The sequence below is a fragment of the Mobula birostris genome, chromosome 3, assembly GCF_030028105.1.
Source record: "Mobula birostris isolate sMobBir1 chromosome 3, sMobBir1.hap1, whole genome shotgun sequence".
Lineage (NCBI taxonomy): Eukaryota > Metazoa > Chordata > Chondrichthyes > Myliobatiformes > Myliobatidae > Mobula > Mobula birostris.
Window position 1 is genome coordinate 40,969,344 of NC_092372.1, and position 21,331 is coordinate 40,990,674.

The 21,331-nt window shown below is 39.0% G+C and overlaps 1 protein-coding gene across 1 annotated transcript in view; it reads left to right on the forward strand.

Moving 5' to 3' along the window:
* Positions 1–21,331, forward strand: part of LOC140195657 (sodium channel protein type 4 subunit alpha-like) — a 148,760-nt gene that overhangs the window by 55,333 nt on the left and 72,096 nt on the right. Inside the window, exons 11-13 of the mRNA XM_072254375.1 lie at positions 6,522–6,777; positions 7,750–7,922; positions 14,402–14,773. Of these exons, the coding sequence (XP_072110476.1) occupies positions 6,522–6,777; positions 7,750–7,922; positions 14,402–14,773 (801 nt within the window). The remainder of the gene's footprint in view (positions 1–6,521; positions 6,778–7,749; positions 7,923–14,401; positions 14,774–21,331) is intronic.

A 21,331-nucleotide genomic window follows, 5' to 3' on the forward strand; every position in this document is an offset into this window, starting at 1 on the left:
TATTGTGTTCAGTTTTGGTCACCAAATTACAGGAAGGATATAAATAAGGTTGAAAGAGTGCAGAGAAGGTTTACAAGGATGTTGCCAGGACTTGAGAAACTCAGTTACAGAGAAAGGTTGAATAGGTTAGGACTTTATTCCCTGGAGCGTAGAAGAATGAGGGGAGATTTGATAGAGGTATATAAAATTATGATGGGTATAGATATAGTGAATGCAAGCAGGCTTTTTCCACTGAGGCAAGGGGATAAAAAAACCAGAGGACATGGGTTAAGGGTGAGGGGGGAAAAGTTTAAAGGGAACATTAGGGGGGGCTTCTTCACACAGAGAGTGGTGGGAGTATGGAATGAGCTGCCAGACGAGGTGGTAAATGCGGGTTCTTTTTTAACATTTAAGAATAAATTGGACAGATACATGGATGGGAGGTGTATGGAGGGATATGGTCCGTGTGCAGGTCAGTGGGACTAGGCAGAAAATGGTTCGGCACAGCCAAGAAGGGCCAAAGGGCCTGTTTCTGTGCTGTAGTTTCTATGGTTCTATGGTTCTATGACTGCATGATGTCAGTCTTAACTCAAGAACATGGAGACCAATAGCGTCCCCTTGTTTATTACTTTGCCAAAGATCTGGTTCTGTACAAGAATGGTTCCTCAACAATTGACAGAGGAATTTGAATGGCTGGATGGGCAGTTGTTTCTGAAACTGAAATGCTGGCATTAGGAAACCTGGTTCCTGGTACCTCTATGCAATAGGCAGAACAAAAAGCTTTGATTGAAGTTGCAGGTTGTCAGAAGGAACATCAGCTAATATCTATATGGTTTATTGATATGCTTTTGAAGATGGTCATGATTTTGGAAACATGTGGAGACAAAGAGAATTTCTGTAGAAAACCCAATCAAGAATGGCCAGCTTGTACAAGTACTTACGGATGTCATACAACTGCCGTCAGAAGCTGTCATATTAAACTGTAAAAGCCAGTCCAAAATGAAATTACAAAACGGGCAGCACCGGAAGGGGTAAAAGAAATACTGGGAACATTTACAATGAACCCAACAACTGGAGTTATGGAAATAAGTTGAATTCTGTATCACAGACAAACATACACGATTATCTGATTATCAGATAACACGAGTATCTGGCACAGCAAATACACTCTCTAAGACACATTGAAGTGTAAAAGGTGATCAACAGATTCTCCTAATGGTGGTGGAATCCAAAGTTCAGGGCACAAGCTCAATAAATGTTTGAAAGAAGCAAGATATGCCATAACACAAATTCTGCAGCACCGGAAAAGCTACCACAATTAAGTGTTCCTGCCCAACCTGGTACAATTTCCACACTACAAGTGGACTGCGTTACTTTGCCAAAGCGTCAGAGATACTCAGACATGCTGGTAATAGTGGACAAGAGTTCAAGATGGGCGAAAAATATTCCAGCAAGGAAATCCGCTGCCACACACACAGCAAAAACTATCAACAAGGACCATATTCCTAGATAAAGACGGTCATGTCACATCGACTTCGATAAAGGAAAACACTTCACTGGGAATATTTTTCAGGAATTATGTCGACTGATGAACATTGAATAGTCCTTTCATTGTCTACATCACCCAGGGTCATCAGAACAAGACAAATGAATGAATGGTATCATCAAATTATGGCTGACGAAGTATCATGAGGAAGACATACCATGTCCTGTGGTTCTTCCTATGGTCTACTGAGGTATCAGAGCAACCCCAAACAAGAAAATTATATTAAGAGCATTTGAGGTGATAACAGGTATGTCACTGTTGGGAGCCCTTGATCTCGCAGAGGCTGATATACACATTATGACAGTTTGGTTAACTATTGTGTGAAACTATCTCAAGCTGCCCACTCTGCTTCTCAACAGATTTCTGTCGCTTGGTAAGAACCAATAGAAGGAGGTTCTTCCCAAGCAGGTGAGTCCTGATTAAAAAGACACAAAAGGAACCATTGGTAGCTGAATAGAAAGTCCCCTATCAAGTACTGTTAATTACTAATTTGGCCATGAAAATAGAAGGTAAAAGTAAATGGACACACACCAACCACTGCATGTGAACTAAATGCTGTGGATAACATGCTGGTATCCTCTTGGTCACAGTGCTGGGCTACAGTGAGCCAGAAGACTTCGAGAAAGTCAACAACTACTGCACATTATAATGTTTATTTGAATGTTGTTGTTGTTATCTTTTTGCCAATTTTCCATACTCATAATGTGCCAGTTGAAATGACTTTTCACGTATTACTGATGATTAGGAAAATATTACAATTCAACAAAGCTCCTGTCAAGTAATAAGAAATGGTCTAAGTTTCATGGAACAATACTGTACACACTTCATGTGGAAATGGAGACTACACATCTCTTCCACATAATTGGTTAGGATCTGGTTATTTAGGGCATGTTTTTCTTGCCATGAGATGTACATGCAACATTCCTTTACCTCCCAGTCTGGAAGTAAACGAGACATTTCAGAAGGAGATTGCTTTGCATCAATTTTATTCCCATTTTAGAATCATAGAGTCATCGAAAGCTACAGCACAGAAACAGCCCTTCACTCATTTAGTCTGTGCCGAACCATTTAAACAGCCTAGTCCTATCGACCTGCACATAGCCCTCCGTACCCCTCCCCATCCATGTATATATTCAAACTTCTCTTAAAAATTGAAATTGAATTCGCATCCACCACTTTCTGGCAACTCGTTCCTCACTCTCATCACCCTCTGAGTGAAGCAGGTTCCCCTCATGTTCCCATTAAACATTTCACCTTTCACCCTTAAACCATGACCTCTAGTTGTAGTCTCAGGGAGTATGGTGTTGCCAGGAGAATAAGAGTTTAAAAATGCTGCTGCAGACTTATAAAGACTAAGCAATGACATTGCTGAAAGCTAATAACAGTAATAATTGCCATGCATAAGATGGTTCTTCAAAATCATAGATATGACATTAGATTTTCTCTTAGCAGTTAAGAGAGGGAACATGTGCAGCTATGGGCAATTATACATACTTTCTAATTGGTTTATTATCTATAGATTTGATATTATCTATAGATTTAACTAAACACAAGGCAGCATCATCTTAATCTTTGTGTCTCTGCTTTCCCTATCGCTGTTCAGTGTTCTTCTGTTCTAAAAACTCTCACTAAAATGACCATGAAGCAACAAGTTTTGTGCCTCATTCTTGACTTCTAAAAGAACCTTAGATTAAAACACCAGAATCCATAGTGGCTTTTCAATATTCAGTAGGTTTCAATGAGATCCTCACCTCATTCTTCTAAACTCCAGCAAGTACGTACCCAGCGCAATCAAATGCTCCTCATACGTCAAACCTTTCATTCTGAGATTATTCTCATGAACCTTCTCTGGGCCTTCTCCAATGTCAGCACACTCTTTCTTAGGTAAGCAGCCAAAAACTGCTCACAATACTCCAAGTGCAGTCTGACAAATGCCTTATAAAATCTCAGCATTGTGTCCTTGCTTTTATATTGCCTCTCGAAATGAATGCTAATAATTGCATTTGCCTTCCTTACCCCCAACTCAAACAGTAAGCTAACATTTAGGCAATCCTGTAAGATGACTCCCAAGTCCCCTTGCACCTCTGATTTCTGAATTTACTAAATCTAAGTCTACGACTTTATTCCTTCTACCAAAATGCATGACCTTACACTTCCATCTTCCACCTCTTTGCCTATTTTCCTAGTCTACCTAAGTCCTTCTTCAGACTCCCTGCTTTCTCAACACTACCTGCCCATCCATCTATCTTTGTACCATCCACAAATTTGGTCACAAAGCCATCAATTCCATCATCCAAATCATCGATATATAACATGAAAATAAGTGGTCTCAATGCTGACTCCTGCAGAACACCATGAGTCACTAACAACCAACCAAAATAGACCCTTTTAACCCCCTTTCTTTATCTCCTGTCAGTCAGCCAAACTTCTGTCCATGATAGTACAGTATCTTTCATGTAATACAATTGGCTCTTATCTTGTTTAGCAGCCTCACGAGCAGCACCTTGTCAAAGGCCTTCTGAAAATCCAAGTAAACAACTTGTTATTTCCTCAAACAATTCCAACAGATTTGTCAGGCAGGGTTTTCCCTGAAGAAAACAAACCATTATGACTTCAGCCTATTTTATCACATGCCCCCAATACCCCAAAACTTCATCCTTATTAATGGAACTCCAACATCTTACTAAGTCAGACTGACAGGCGAATTATTTCCTGTCATTTGCACACCCCCTCCCAACACACCACATTTTAAAGAATGTAGTGACATTTACAGTTTTCCAGTCCTCCGGAAGCATTCCAGAATCTAGTGATTGGAGCCAACTTCATCAAACATTATTGTGACAATTATCATTTGTGGTCTGTTGAATGTGGATTCAGTATCAGGCCCAGTGCCAGGCATATCAACTCTACTGCTCTTTGGCATAGTGCCATGAGATCTTTTAAGTTAAATAGACTGATTAAGACTACAGTACATCAGTTTTACAGACAATCTACAGATGGCACTGCCTACTTTGCCTCAAATTGTTAGCATTGATTTTTATATTCTAACTTCTGACATAGGAACTAAGCCCAGAACAACTGTCCCTGAGTCAAACATGCTACCAACTAAGCCAGGAAGGAAAATTAGATTTAGTCGATGCCATGAAATAAGTGCTCTTACTTTGAAATTGCCTTCAAGTGCATCTACAGTAAACAATATCCAGATAAGCTTGGACAAATTAAGGATGCATTGGGCTCTTGAGTAACACACATACATAATACAGGACGAACTCAATGGGTCAAGCAGCATCTATGGAAAGGAATGAAGAGTCAACATTTTGGGCTGAGAGCCTTCATCAGGCCAAGTACTGAAGACCTGTACTAATCAACTGACTGGAGTGCTTACTGACATTTTTAACCTTGCACTTCGGCAGTCTGAGGTACCCACCTGCTTCAAGCAGGCTTCAATTATACCAGTGTTCAAGAAGAAAGTGGTAGCCTACCTCAAAGACTATCATCCAGTAGCATTGACAGAGGCTGGTGATGAATAATATCGGCTCCTGCCTGAGGAGCAACTTAGATCGGATCCAATTTGTCTATCATCACGATGGACAACAGCATTTTATTGGCTCTTCGCTCAACCATCGAACATCAGGACAGTGAAGATTCATATATCAGGATGTTCTTCATTGACCATAGCTCTGTATTCAACGCCATCAGCCCCTCCGAACTAATAAGCTCCAAGGTCCATGCCTCAGTACCTCTTTGTGCAACCAGATCCTGGATATCCTCACTTGCAGATCCCAGTCTGTTTGGATTAGAATCACCGTCAGCTCCACAATCACCATCAGCATAGGTGCACCACAGGGCTGTGTGCCTAGCCCCTTGCTCTACTCACTTTATACTTATGACTGTAAGGCCAAGTACTACTCCAATGCTATACTTAAGTTTACTGGTGGTACTATTTTTGCTTGCCAATTGAAGGGTGGTGATGAATCTGTATACAAGTGGAAGATTGAAAATCTGGCTGAATGGTGCCAGGCCAACAACCTCTCACCCAATGTCAGCAGAACTAAAGAGTGAAGGAGGAAACCAGAGGTCCATGAGCCAGTTTTCATCAGGTGAGAGGGTCAGCAACTTTAATTTCCTCAGTGTTATCATTCCACAGGACCTGTCCTAGGTCCAGCATGTAATTGCCTTCAAAAAGAAGGCAAGGCAGTGCCTCTACTTTCTTAGAAGTTTGTGAAGATTCAGTATGTCATCTAAAACTTAGGCAATTTTCTATAGATGCAGGGCGGAGAGTATACTGACTGGTTGCATCACAGCCTGGTACAGAAGTATCAATGCCCTTGAACAGAAAAGCCCACAAAAAAAGTAGCAGATATAGCCCAGTCCATCACAGTTAAAGGCTTTCCTACTATTGTGTACATCTAGAAGGAATGTTGTCGCAGGAAAGCGGCATGCATGATCAAGGACTCCCACCTTCCAGGCCATGCTCTCTTCTCGCTGCTACCACCTGGATGGTGGTACAAGAGTCTTAGGTCCCACACCACCAGGTTTTGAAACAGTTATTACCCCTCAACCACCATAACTTCACTCATCCATCACTGAATTGATTCCGCAATCTGTGGACTTACTTTCAAGGGCACTACCAATCATGTTCTCAATATTTATTATGCATTTATTTTTTTTATTTATTTTATCTTTACTGTATTTGCACAACTTGCTGTCTTTTGCACATTGGCTGTTTGTCCGTCTTTGCCATTTTCGTTGATTCTATTGTGTTTCTTAGTCCGTGAATGCCTGCCTGCAAAAAAATGAATCACAGGTTTAGTATATGGTGACATATATGTAGTTATATATATATATATATATATATTTACTTTGAACTTTGTACTTTGAATTAGGCCTTTCAGCCATCTTGCCCAAATCATTAGCAAGTCATAATTGTGAAATAATAGTGTTATCCATTTAAATGCAAATAATAATTTTAAACTTACTCTGTGCTAATCTGCAGGTGTTAAACTTGTTCTTGGCTCTTCTCCTCAACTTCTTTTCTGGAGATACACTAACCGCAAACACAAAAGAAGAAAAGGGGTCGCCATATAAAGATTATATCAAGAACTTCCTACTTCTGCTAGCAAGTCGAAAAACAAATAAACCATTTTTGGGTAAAGTACAACCAGAAGAGCAAAACAATACCTCAGAAGCAGATAGTGCTCATCCTTCCAATGAAGTACCTTTAGCAAACTGTGATGTGGAACACAATATGAGTAAGGATACCTTCCTTTTATCACAAATCAAATTCCATTCTTTTCTACATTTTTAATCATTTTCATGGTCCAGCAGGAGATTTGCAAATCTACCTTCAGTGTGTTTATTTATTATACAAACAAATAATAATTGAGTGAATTAATTAATAACTTACTATTCCATATATATTCCTTTCCAATCTAACCGGAATATTATATCGTATCTAATATAAAATAGCAGAAGAATTTCTCACAATTACAATCAATATGGTCCATCTCACACTTAAAGTACTGATTAGTTTTGATGGTAATTTTAAGAATCATATAATAGTACAGTAGTTTGTATCAAAAAACATGAAATTTAACAATTCATGGAATAAAAGAATGATAAGGCACAGAAAGTGAATAATGGACGGCTGAAATAAAGATTTCTGTACCTACCAACTTCAACCTTTGTCCAATCTTTATTCCTTTTCTCTGTGATGCGTTGAAGGTTCTATTTGATGCCGTCCAATGGTAACATTGCAGAGACTGAGGACTCATTATATGAGAACCCCCAGATACAAAAACCACTCATTTTTTCAAGCTACAAAGCGCTTGCAATATGTATACCATTATTAATGATTATTTTGCACATATTATTCCAGTGCAGGTACAGTATTATTAGAAATCTTTTGTAGAGCTAAGAAATCACATGCAAGTTAAACCTTATTTAGAGATACAATCGCCTCTTTCTGCATTACACTTCTACTACATTCTGTGAGTACACTTCCAGTGGTGACAGTAATAGAGAATGATTAGAACAAGTAAAAGTGCAATGTTAGTTTAAAATGAAAGAATTTTTCTTTGATTAGATAAGACAAAGTAGTCATTTGTTAAAGTGTGGTTTGTCAAATTCAAATGCATACGTTTGACCTAATGATGGTCTGCAAGCATAAAGTAAGATCCTGCTTTCTGACAGCATCACTTGAAACTATTTGTTCCCTCTTATAGACATCCAAAAGGAGACAGCATTGTTAAGTATTGTTGAACCAACAGCAATGCAAACATTGTCCCATAGTGGTGTACTCCCTACACCAGACAAAAATGAAGTGCCGACTGTCAGTGCACTGTGTGACCCAGTCGTTGGTGGGCGGAAGTACGAAAATGGATCAGCAGTCTTAATGGTATGGAAATCACTTTATATAGACTTAGCTCTTAGACTCATAGTTAGTGGAAACAAATTGTCATCGTGGCTGCTTCCCAAACGAACAAGTCATAGAGAAAAACTCTCTCCATTTATGTGGTTAGCCATAAGCTTTATCTCAGATAGCAAGGATGGGATCATTTTCATGGTTAGAGCAAATCTGGAAGGATATTTCAATGCCAGGCCTTTTGGAATCAAAGATATAAATAAACTATAGAATCTTCGGCTTCCTCCAGGCAGAAGATAATTAATCCCCTTCATGATACCTTCATTCTTGGAAAAGCTTCAAGCCTTTTGAAAATATTTAAAGAGACTCAGATGGCATGTGTTTAGCTGAGGCTTTCAATGATAGACTGTTAAGGGTTGCCCCAGGGCAATCTTTAACATGCAAGCTCATAGTCCTGACCTCTCCTTGTGTAGTAAGAATGGAACAATTGCCTAGTGTCCCTGTCATATGACTAGAAAATAGCTGGAAAACCAAGCAGAATGGGATCCTTGCAGAATTAGGTAGTATACAAAGTTCTTGCTCACAAAACAATCTGTCCTTCATCTACACAGAAACTTCAAAGTTAATTTTATTTGTATTTTATATGTATTTTAAGCATATTAAAACAGTCTCCTGAAATATTGACTTATATTCACGCAGAATTGTATTAGTAATATCCAAAAGTGCTTCAATTTGGTGAATTGCTTTGAAGTTAACATTACATAAATATAGTAGATGTGGCAGATGTCATAATTGTGACAAATTTGTATTTGGTCACCTTAGTCCATCAGTGTTAATTGTGCACTGTAGGAGCAGTTGTGTGTTACTTGACTTCCAAAATTGTTACCACTGAATGCAATGCTCTTTCCCTGGACCAAGTCTTTTCCCAGGTTGCAGTCCTTTTGCAGACTGCATCAGGTTTTCCTTGTATTTTGCTGTACTCATTTTACCCTCTACCTTCACAAGCCTTTCAGGGCGAGCAAACCCAGTTCAAGCCAGATGCAAAGGTCACTAAGTTCTTTCCAAAATTACAGTGGTTATAAAAAGTATTCATCAGCCTTGGAAGTTTTCACGTTTTACTGCTTTACAACATTAAATCATAGTTAAATCATAATTTAGCTTTTTTGACACTGATCAACAGAAAAATATTTTTTGTATCAAAGTGAAAACAGACCTCTGCAAAGATCTAAATTAATTATAAATATAAAACAAAAAATAATTGATTGCATAAGTATTCACCCCCTTCAAGTCAATATTTAGTAGATACACCTTTGGTAGCAGTTACAGCCTTGAGTCTGTGTGGATAGGTCTCCATCAACTTTGCATATCTGGTCACTGCAATTTTTCCCCGTTCTGCTTTACAAAACTGCTCAAGCTCTGTCAGATTGCATGAGGATTGTGAGTGAACAGCCCTTTTCAATCAAGCCCCAAATTCTTATGTGGATTGAGGTCTGGACTCTAACTTGGCCACTTCAGTATATTAACTTCCTTGCTTTTAAGCCATTCCAGTGTAGCTTTGGCTTTATGCTTGGGGTGATTGTCTTGCTTTAAAACAAATCTTGTCCCAAGTTGCAATTCTCTTGCAGACTGCATCGGGTTTTCCTTCAGGTTTTCCTCCAGGTTTTCCCTATATTTTGCTGTTTTCATTTTACCCCTTACCTTCACAAGTCTTCCAGGGCCTACTGCAGTGAACCATCCCCAGAGCATGATGTAACCACCACCATGCTTCATGGTGTGTTTTTGATGATGTGCAAAAGCCAAACTTAGCATTTAGTCTGATAGCCAAAAAGCTCAATTTTAATTTCATCAGTCCGTAGAACCTTTTTCCAGCTGACCTCAGAGCATCCCACACGGCTTCTGGCAAACTCTAGCTGAGATTTCATATGAGTTTCTTTTTCTAACAGTTGATTTCCTTTTGCATTTTCCTATAAATCTGCGACTGGTGAAGCACCCAGACAACAGTTGTTGTATGTGCAGTCTCTCCCATCTCAGCCACTGAAGCTTGTAACTCCTCCAGAGTTGTTATAGGTCTCTTGGTGGCCTCCCTCACTCGTCCCCTCCTTGCATGCTCTAGGCAGATTTACAGTTGTGCCATATTCTTTCCATTCTTTGATGATTGACTTAACTGTACAAATTATATTCAGTGACTTGGAAATTTTTTGTATCCATCTCCAGACTTGTGCTTTTCAATTACCCTTTTGCAGAGTTACGTGGACAGTTCTTTTGTCTTCATGATGTAATTTTCCCCAGGCTACTGAGTCATCAGCTGTTGGACCTTCCAGTGTAGTTTTACTGCCATCAATTGAAATACCTAGACTGCACACAGGTCTCCAAAAACGTATCTCCAATTATCTAATTACGTGACTTCTAAAACCAATTGCCTGTACCAGTGGTATATCATACTTATGAGAGTGAATACTTTTGCAATCAATTGTATTGTGCTTTATATTTGTAATTAACTTAGATCACCTTGTAGAGATCTGTTTTCACTTTGACACGAAAGAGTCTTTTCCTGTAGATCAGTGTCAATGAAAAACAAATTAAACCCACTATGATTCAGTGTTGTAAAACTATAAAACATGATTCCCATGGGCGTGGGGGGAGGGGTCAATACTTTTTATAGGCACTGTATAAGACACAAGAGCAGAATTAAGTCATTCGGCTATTGAGTCTGCTCTGACATTTGTTCATGGTTGATTTATTTCCACTCTCTACCCCACTCTTTTGTTTTGTCCACATAATCCTTGATATCCTTATTAATCAAGAATCTATCACCCTCTGCTTTAAATATATACCCAATGTCTTGTCCTCCACAGCTGTCTGTGGCAATGAATTCCACAGATTCACCAACCCCCCAGCTCAAGAAATTTACTTTACTCATCATAATATCTTACTCATTTTTCCAGAAGATGCTGACTCGTGGAGATTCCACTGGAAATTCTCAGCCTTGGTTTTAAAGTCCTCCATATTTTTGAACCACTTGAAGGATAAATCCTCCAGTCCTATTTTTCAACCAGGACATCCATACTTCAGCATTTCAACCCTCAGTTATTTCAATGCTAGGTCCTTCAGCTGCCATGATTCTGGAAATTCCTTCCTAAATTAATTGCCTCCACTTCTTTCCTCCTTTATGATGCTACTTCAACCAACCTTTTGAGCACCTGCCCCAATAACACTATATTATTCAGTTCTTACTAATGGCCTCTGTGAGGATCTTTTCCACATTGTCACTGGTTGACATTGAGATTAGATTTATTTGCTACACGTACATCAAAATATCAAAACATACAGTGAAAAGCTTTGCTCACATCAACGACTAACACAGTCCAAGTGCAATGTGCTTATCCTGCCATACAACTCTTGAGTTGTCCTTTGTTGCGTTCCCATCAACTAAGTTCATTACCTGAGAATTAGGAGTCATCCAGGAATGGGATACAGGCTTGCAATCTGTGCTGCAGATATATCACAAGCAGTGTAAAATAGCAAAGAACAGGCAGCAACATCAATCATGTAAACATTACAGATGAATTGCAAATTACAGCCATCACTGAAACACTGAGGCATAGATGGGACCTAGTAGCTCAGTGGTGCAGGATTTCGGAGCTATAGGGTTGATAAAAGTGGAGTAAGGGGGTGGGGGTGGGTTGTGATAGTGATCAAGGAGGACATCATGGCAAAACTTAGAGAGGATATTCCTGGGGGAACATTCAGTGAGGCTGAAGAGGTAGAACTTATAAATAAGAATGGTATGATCACTTCAATGAGATAGGGTCTCCAACAGTCAGCAGGGATTAGAGGAGCAAAATGTAGCGGTATCGCAGATTAGTATAATAATAATAGAGATGTAATAACTGGGGATTCTATCTTCCCCATTATTGACTGGAACTGCCAGACAACTAGGGCAATATTTAAGTGGATATGCTAGGGATGGGGCTACACTTGGACCTCTTCTGTGCAAGTGACTGACATATTAAAAAGGGAGTGCTTTGGAACCAGTGATCATAATTCCATTAGTTTTGAAATAATTATGGAATAATATAGGACTAGAATTGAAGCCCTAAATTTGGGCAACGTAAATTTAATGGCATTAGACAGGTTGATTGTGAAAGGCTATTAGTAGGTAAAGAGACATCTGGCAGTGGGCTGCTCTTTTAAACGCAAAACGTTAAGTTCAGAACCAACATGTTCCTGTCAGAGTGAAGGACAAGTCTGGTGGGATTAGGGCATCCGGTTGATGAGGGATATTACAGTTCTTGTCAGACTAAAGAAGAATGCATATGTCAGATATCGGCATCTGGGATCAAGTGTATCCCTTGAAGAGTATAAGAAATGTGGGAATACAGTTACGATGGAAATCTGGTGGAAAAAAAGAGGACATGATACATTTGAATATTGATTTCTCTAACTTCCAGTAATTTTCCCCCTCCCCTTTCCCTCTTCTTCAATTCCTCACTCTGATCCCTCCCATTACCTCTTCTCTTCTCCTCACCTGCCTATCAACTCCCCCCAGTGCCCCTCTTCCTTCTCTTTCTCCCGTGGACTAGCAAGCCTTTGCCAAGGTCCCACAGGATAGGCTGGTCTGGAAGGTTAGATCATATGGGATCCAGTGGGAGCTGACAGAATGCATACAAAATTGCCTTGCTTGAAGGAGTCAGAGAGTGGTGGTGGAGGGTTGCTTCTCAGATTGTAGGCTTGTGACCTCAGGGATCAGTGCCGAGTCCCCTGGGTTTGTCATATATATCAGTGATTTGGATAAGTATGGAGGTGACATGATTAGTAAGTTTGCGGGTGACACTTAAATTCATGATATAGTGACCAATGATGAAGGTTGCCTGAGGTTACAACCGGAACTAGATCAACTGGGGAAGTGGGCAAAGGAATGGAAGATGAAATTTAAGTTAGACAAGTGTACAGGGATGTATTTTGGGAAATTAAACTAGGACAGAATATACACGGTGGATGGCTGGACCCATTGGAGTACTGTAATTCAGTGGGGCTAAGGAGTACAAGTACATAGTTCCATGGAAATAATGTCACAGGTACACAGGGTGGTGAAGAAGGTGTACATCATGCTTGCTTTGAATAGTTGGGGTACAGTGTACTGGAGCTTGGACATTGCGTAGTGGAGCATTGTGTGCAGTTCAGCTTGTGATGCCATAGGAACAATGCATTTAAGTTAGGGAGGGTGCTGAGAAGATCCACAGGGATTTTACTGGTTTGGGAAGGCTTAGGTTGTATGGAGAGACTGCATAGACTGAGTCTGATAGGTGACCTTACAGAGGTTTATAAAATCATGAGGTGTATAGATAAGATAGATTATCACAATCTTTTTTTCCTCAAAGTAGGGGAATCTAAATCAAGAGAGCATTATATTAAGGTGAGTGAGAAAAGTTTTAAACTGAGGTCATTTTTTTTCTTACACAGAATATGGTGTGATTATGGCTAGAGGAAGAGATAGAAGCATTTACAATTACAACATTTAAAAGACATCTGGCCAGTAACACGGATAGGAAAGGATTTAAGGGATATGGCATGGCATGCTGCATAATTCTGACAACAAAACAGTAATATTCTTCCTTCCATTGCTTTATTACCAAGGGATATTTAAATATAAAGGTAACTAGACCAGTAGAGGAAATGTTCCAATGAATTTTGAAAATGAGTATTGCACAGTATGATATGATAAATTGGGGACAGGAAGTCAAATATGGTGAACTTATTAAGAATATACAAGTTGCCATATGTGAACCAGATTTTAAGTTAGATCCAAAATGTCAGACATTCCTTGATGTTGAGATCATGCATGAAACTTATTTTTCACGTGAAAACATTACAAAATGATAGGAGTAATCTTATTTGCGTAGGATTGGTCGTAAAGGGGCAATAGGTCTTGAAAGGCCTCTGTGGACTACTAAATAGCTCAGACTTCTCCAGGTTCACAAGCATTGCCAGAATAGATCACAGTCCTTGCTTCCTTTGAGTTAGTCTTCTGATAACTGACCAGCCATCATCAAACAAAATATGAAAACAATGGCAACTTTGAAATACCTGACGGTGCAGCCCATCTTCTGGGAGTGTATTGGATGTCTAATGGTTCCACCTAAACTGGAAGTATGTGGTCTTGAGGTGGGTTGAACTCAGATTAAAAATTCTTAGAATGTTTCTATTCCACTTGACATAGACCATATCTTTTAGGGGCTAAGTTTACTCTCAGCATTTCAGACTGTTAATCCCTTTTGTCACTATTCTCATAAAAGGTAATTGACTTGAAATGTTGACTCTTTTTCTCTCTTTCCGTAGATGCTACATAACCTGCTGAGCACTATTATTATTTTCAAATTTTGTCTCACTCCTAAATTCCATGAATACAGAGTATATTGCATCCTATTACATTGAATAGACTCTTAAGAATTAGCATTTAAGAGTTTGCAATCTGACAAAAATGTTTGACGCTTTTGTTTTTCTCACAAAAGCTGGAGACATTGGAAGAAGTTCAGCAAGAAATGGAAAGTGAACAGGTATCTCCATCTGTGAACATGAATAGTCTAGAAAAAGAAAAACATATCAATGATAGGCGTGTCTGTGAAGATAATAAAGCAGCAGATCAAAAACATGCATCCTCTGTGGAAGAAGCTGAGGACGAGGAACCCAAAGCAGAGACAAAGATAATGCAACCCTGCTTGCCATCCATTTGTAATGAGAAGTGCAATTGTTGCAATGTAATTAGGAATACATTCTTGGCAGAAATCTTTCTGAAAGTGAGGACATTGATGTTCAAAGTGGTGAATAATCGAGTGTTTGATGCAAGTGTATTATTTGTCATACTTTTGAGTACGATGACCCTGGTAAGTACTAACATATTTAAAGGAAATTCTATTATGGTGCTCATCTTTAACATTCACCAACAAGGATCACAGATCTGATGTAGCTTTCTGTTTCAATTTTCTGCCAATCTATTGTGCTTTTATCTGTCATCTAATTACATGCTTACTCGTGTTTTAACTGCAAACATCCATCTAATCTTAAAATACAATCTCATTTTGGAAAGGAAAGCAGAATAATTAGCTTTAACTGATACCCAGAAATCTTAGACCTTGCTTATTTTTAATTCAGGTAATAAGGTAATAATTAGATGTTGTTCTTTTGAAAACAGCAGGAAGAACAACTGTAACAATTTACTGTAATTTACAGTTTCTATTATTATGTATTGCAATGTACTGTTGCAGCAGAACAAGTTTCACGACGTGAGATGTTAAACCTGATTCTGAAAAACACGTCATTTACTCACAGACTATTCTTGATGTGTTGCTGACTCACAGTTCTGCCTTGATGTTCCATTGGTAACTGTGGAGCTCAAATGAAACTGCACAATATGAATTATAAGGGCATTTGCTGTTGAGTGCGGAGCTTACCAGTCATGGGTGAAGTAATCATAGTATCGTCAGAATCATTCCCTGTGCCCCTAGGCTAAGAAGAAGAGAAGAAAGCCCTTAGCTCCAAGTGGAGTCATCGGGACGCCGTCGTGACGACGTTTTTTTTTAGCAGGCTTTCTTATTTTTATGAGGCCAAGTTGCTAGCTCGACGCTCAACCCAACACAGATGGAAAGCGTGCAAGGGAGCTGACTGGTGGCGTAGTGGCATCAGCGCCGGACTTCAGAGCGAAGGCTCCTGAATTTGAGTCCAGCCGACTCCCTTGCAGCTCTGAAGGCTGGCGCTGATGCCACTACACCACCAGCCGGCTCCCTAGGCTAAGGAGGGGCAAAGGTAATTAGTGCAGTACTCACCAAACCCTCTCCAGTCATTCATGATGGAAAAAGTTTGTATGGGTATAACATGAGGGCACAGGCTTGGTTTTATTTCCCCATTAACGAATACCTTTTCAATATTAACTGTGAAACAATTTCCCTTTGTATATGATACCACAGTGAGTCCCTGATTTAGTGAATATTGGGAAACAAAATATTGAAAGAATAAATATTAAAAGGGAATATACAGTATATATCAATAAAAAATATATGTGGGAACAGGGAAGAGAGTGATTATTAGGAAAATGGCTGAAGAATTTATTAGTGGTTTGAAATTCTTGTGGAGTGTTTCAGAACAGACTGGCTGGTTAGAGGAGCCTGTTTCTGTGCTATGGACTCACCACCAGTATTTATAATTCTGACAAACAGGATTATAATGAGATCTAACGAGAATGATACCAGTAATGAGAGGGTTACCATGTGAGGAATGTCTGGCAGCTCTTGGGCTGTATTCCCTGGAGTTCAGGAGAATGAGGGGGGAATCTCATTGAAACGTTCCAAATGTTAAAAGGCCTCAACAGATTAGATGTGGCAAAGTTATTTCCCATAGTAGGGGATTCTAGGACAAGAGGGCACGACTTCAGGATTGAAGGACGTCCACTTAGAACTGAGATGCAGAGAAATTACTTTAGTCAGAGGGTGGTAAATCTGTGGAATTTGTTGCCACGAACGGCTGTGGAGGCCAAGTCATTGGGTGTATGTAAGACAGAGATAGATAGGTTCTTGATTACCCAAAGCATCAAAGGGTATGGGGTGAAAGCAGGGGTGTGGGGATGACTGGATGAAGTGGATGAGCCCATTTTGAATGGCGGAGCAGACTCAATGGGCCGAATGGCCTACTTCTGCTCCTAAACCTAATAGTCTTATGGTCTAATTGTGCAGGTTATCACTTGGAACTGACTTGTTCAGTACCAGAAAAGACACACCGAGCAGATGAATGAATAACTTGTTTTTCTTTGCTGTTTCTGACCATTATATGTCTTGCACAAGGATCAGCTGCTACAAAATCCTTTTGCACACTTATCCCAAGTGTGCATTGCCCCCATTGTGGAAAGATTGAAGGTTCTCAGATTGGTCATTGACTGATTTTTTAGAATTGCAATGGACCCAGCCCTAGGGTTAGGTTTAAGTTACCACTAGAGAAAATTGAGTCCACAAATGTTGGATAAGGACATCAGGTGGGTGAGGGTTGGAGATTCAAGAATAAAGCCATGATTTGAATACAGTAGTGGTGGGACCAAAAGTGACCCATACATGGGACAAGTTTCTAACTTAAGGATCACTTACTGGCAGCCAGTAATGCAAAGTAAGTTCACTTACAAAATGAAGTCTTGTTTCTGCATCACTGACACATGCAATCTGCAGACATGGAAGCAGAATTGAATATTGCAAAAGTATAATTCAAACATTCATTGACTGTTGCTGAATGCTACTGCACATGTCTGGAGATCTACGTGCATCAATACTTCAAACCCATAGAGGACCTGGAATTAATTTTTGCAGATGTTACTAAAGATGTAGTAAGTACCTGATCACATTCATAAGTAATTTTCAGATAAAATTCAATTCTGGAGCCCACAAAAACATTACCCCACATAATTGTATTTCCAGCCCAAGCTGTTTTTGTCGTTAGTTGGCTGAAGCATTGAAATACAATCAGGTGTACCTGGCTGTTTTCAAAATGCACATCAAAGCAACATTTTCCTACAAAGATTACAAACAGATTCTTCAAATTGCATTGTCCTTACAGGCATAACTATTCATACACATGTCTGTTGGCTTCTCGCAGGCAGTCTTGCCATTGTACTTGTATCTTTGAGGAAGACAAACAACGTGCAGCTGCTTGGTATCTAACAGCTAATCACTGTTGCTAGTAAATGAACACAAGCAGCTTTTGAACAATACCCAGTTTGTGCTGGTATTTCTAAACTGGATTGCATCCTGAGCCAACTGTGGGTTGGCCTCTTTATCACAATATAGAGCAGCCAAACTGTACGGATTTTCACAAGAATGCAACAATACATTTCATGCTGGTGTCAATTCAAATTCACATTTGCCAAGACTGTAAATTAAATCCCCACTAAATCAGACTTAAGCCTGTTTTACACAGTTCTGTTTATGTAAATCATAGACTTAAATTAAAAGACGTTTTCTGCTGCTTTCAAAGCATTGTTCCTAATTGGTCCATTACATTGCGACAAGATTCCCTTTCATAAATGTTAGTTTTAATCCTATTAAACCAGCTTTGAGCATATTTCCAAAACCTCCACTATAACTTGAATTTCTAATCAAAGACTTTGTTATCGTTTGCATTGTAACTTTCTACAATTTCTCCTTTCAAAATTGCAAAATTAATTTGTTAGAAAATATTTCAAGATATTGGTCCTAAATAGAATTCTTTATTTGTATTGAATTTCACTCATTTTGTTTTTTTTTATTCATATGTCTGCACCTTTTCTAAATTTTAAAATGCTAGCCAGTATATAACATGGATTTCAATGATGTGAGAAGATTAATTGGCAGAATCTTTTTAAGGCATGTATTTAAGTTTACTTTGGCAACAAGTTGTTTGTAAAGCTAGAAATATATAAGTAAGGTAATTCCTTGTTCAAGATTTCCTTGTCTTTCTCCTTCTCTTTACTAGCTGAATAATCTGCAGATTATAAATTAAATGTTCCATTAACTCAGGACAATTCCTCCATTCCACAATCTCATGTTTCACTGAACACCTTCTTTAACAGGTATACCGGTATGCTTCCTTATGTAGATAGGCCCAAACTGCACACAATTTTTCAGGTAGAGTTCTCCACAGGGTCCTTTATAATTGTGACATTTTTGTACTTATATCCTTCTGAAATAATGGAGGATATTATTTCCTGTTTGCCTTCCTAATTTCTTGTTGTGCCAGAGGGCCAGCGTATCTTTATACACTAAACATTAACAATCCAGTGTTTAGTGTATAAGTATACTCTAGTCAGTCTGAACACCAATATTTTTCTATTTCTCATTAATTTAAAAAATATTCTGTATTAACTTTTTTTGTCAAAGTAGGAAACACTGTATTCTGCATCTCCTTGCCCGTTTACTTAACCTGCCCATATACCCCTTGGAACTTCTCTGCATTCTCCTCACAACTCACACTGCCATCCTACTTTGTATTATCAGCCAACTTAGTTGTGTGCACAATAAGCACTGAGAGAGAATGGACATATTCAAAAATTTTTAAGTGGATAAAATATCAGGTAAGATTAATAATTATCTCAAGGTCTTAGGCAAAGTAAGGGGGGAATAACAGACTCATAATAGATGAGGGGTGATTCATAAGTTTGTGGCCTAAGTAGAAGGAGTCAATTTTAGAAAACCAAGCACATTTATTTTTCAACATAGGCCCCCCCTACATGTAAACACTTAGTCCAGCGGTCGTGGAGCATACGGATCCCTTCTTTGTAGAAGTGGTCCACAGCAGGGATGATTGATAAGTTCGTGGCCTAAGGTAGAAGGAGATGAGTTATACAACTCTCGTTACATGCATGTGCAGTTCAACTCTTTGAGTGAAAATGCAGAAAATTTGAAATTTCGCCTCATCACCTCCTACCTTAGGCCACGAACTTATCAATCACCCCTGCTGTGCACCACTTCTGGAGGTCCAAGACACCGACTTCTACAAAGAAGTGATCCGTATGCTCCACGACCGCTGAACTGAGTGTGTAAATGTAGGAAAATTAAATGTGGTAGTTTTTCTAAAATTGACTCCTTCTACCTTAGGCCACAAACTTATCAATCACCCTTTGTAATTTACCAGTCCTCTTTAGCTATTGACATTGTGCTCAAAAACCTAAAATCTACTTATGTGTAACTGTTAATTAAAAAGGGAGAAAGCCATACTACATGAAGATATAGGGCAGTCAACTGAACATCAGTGGTTAGTAAATATTGAAAGAAAAATCTGAATAATCAGCATGTTAAGGGAAGGTTGTTTGTGACTGATATTTAAGTATTTTCTGAAGATAACAAGGATTGCTGAGGACAATACATGACATATTCCTCATGGATAAGTCCCATATTGCACACCAACCAGACATGTAAGCCCATGTGATCCAAACTGAACCTAAGACTGTCTCTGTAGCAGGAAAAATAATGATCAGAAGCAGTAGTTTTCTGCAGCATACAGACTTTCATGGTATACAGTACATCTCAAAGATAATGGGGTGAAATTTATATGCTCCAGTACAGCATCAATGGTCTGGAAAATTGTGTGGTACTCATTTATGAGACAGCAGGCATGCTATCACCTACAATCAGCTAGTATTGGGCAAGCACTGAAGGTCTCAGCAGGACAATGGGTTTCTCACACTTCAAACATGCAACATTCTACTTCTGCTCAGTGTGAAATATGTTAGTATGTCAGCTAATAAAATGTATATCAGACAATTATAAATCATTAAAAACAAAAAAGTACATCTGAATCATTTTAAACAATTTACATTAAAACTAATTCAATAAGTTCAAAACAAATCTGCTTGCCCCCTCCATCGCACAGCTGTTCATCTCCAGTGAAATAACTGGACGTGCTGTTTTTACAATAGGTTTAATCTGACACAGGTTTAGCAAGCAGATTTTCCCAGTGGGACTCTTGTATTGGAATGCAGTGGGCTATGACCATCAAGATCAGAACATATGCATTTGCTGTCAATTATGGATGTAATTGTCACTTTTGTAGTGTGATACATTTCTGATCACGTTGGTTACTGTAACATTGGACCACAGATTCTATTGGCTGGTGAGTCACCTGAAGTCACTGGTCCACCTGCTCATGGTGTTTCCTCCAGTGTGCTCATCAGCATAATCTTCTCTAGGAGGCTGGCTCTCAGTTGTTTAGCCAGGCCCAGCAGAATGCAGAGAGTCTCTAAGCATGAATACAAAGTGTCTCCACCTTTAGAAACAAATTTCCCGACACATGCCGATGATAATAAGCCTGATATTGATGTCATTGACCGCCAGATAGGTTGCATCCCCAATTCACCAGCAGTCAAAGCTGTTATTTACATATTTTTAACATTTTCAAATATTCAAAAGCAGTCAGGAACTATTTTTAAAAAGCATTTTAAAGATTAGAACTATTAAAATATGCTTAAGATAATATATCAAAACATTTTAAACCAACTGAATTAAATTAGATTTAAAAAGTCAACCACATTCTCACAGCAGCCATTTCTTCCCAATAATTTTCAGTTGGACCATGATAATTTGCACCAGAACTAATCTGGCTTGGATTCAGCAGACAGATATCCTGGTCTGAGAAGTCTTAGGAAGTCTGTGTTGCCCTGTTTAACTCCAGGTGGAGCCCACTGGTGCAGAGTGGTGTTCAAGAGCCAGCACTAACTGGAGCAGAACCCTGCATTTCACCCTGTGCTATCACACTTCCTGCCTGTTAAGATTTGAGAAAATCTGCTATCTTTTAAATATCAACAATGCTTCTTATTCGATAGATGCTGCCAAATGTGCTGGGTATTACCAGTATTTTCCACTTTTATTTCAGATTTCTGGAATTCATTTGACTTTTGAATTCAAAGGTCCTAACTAAATTTGTATTCTATT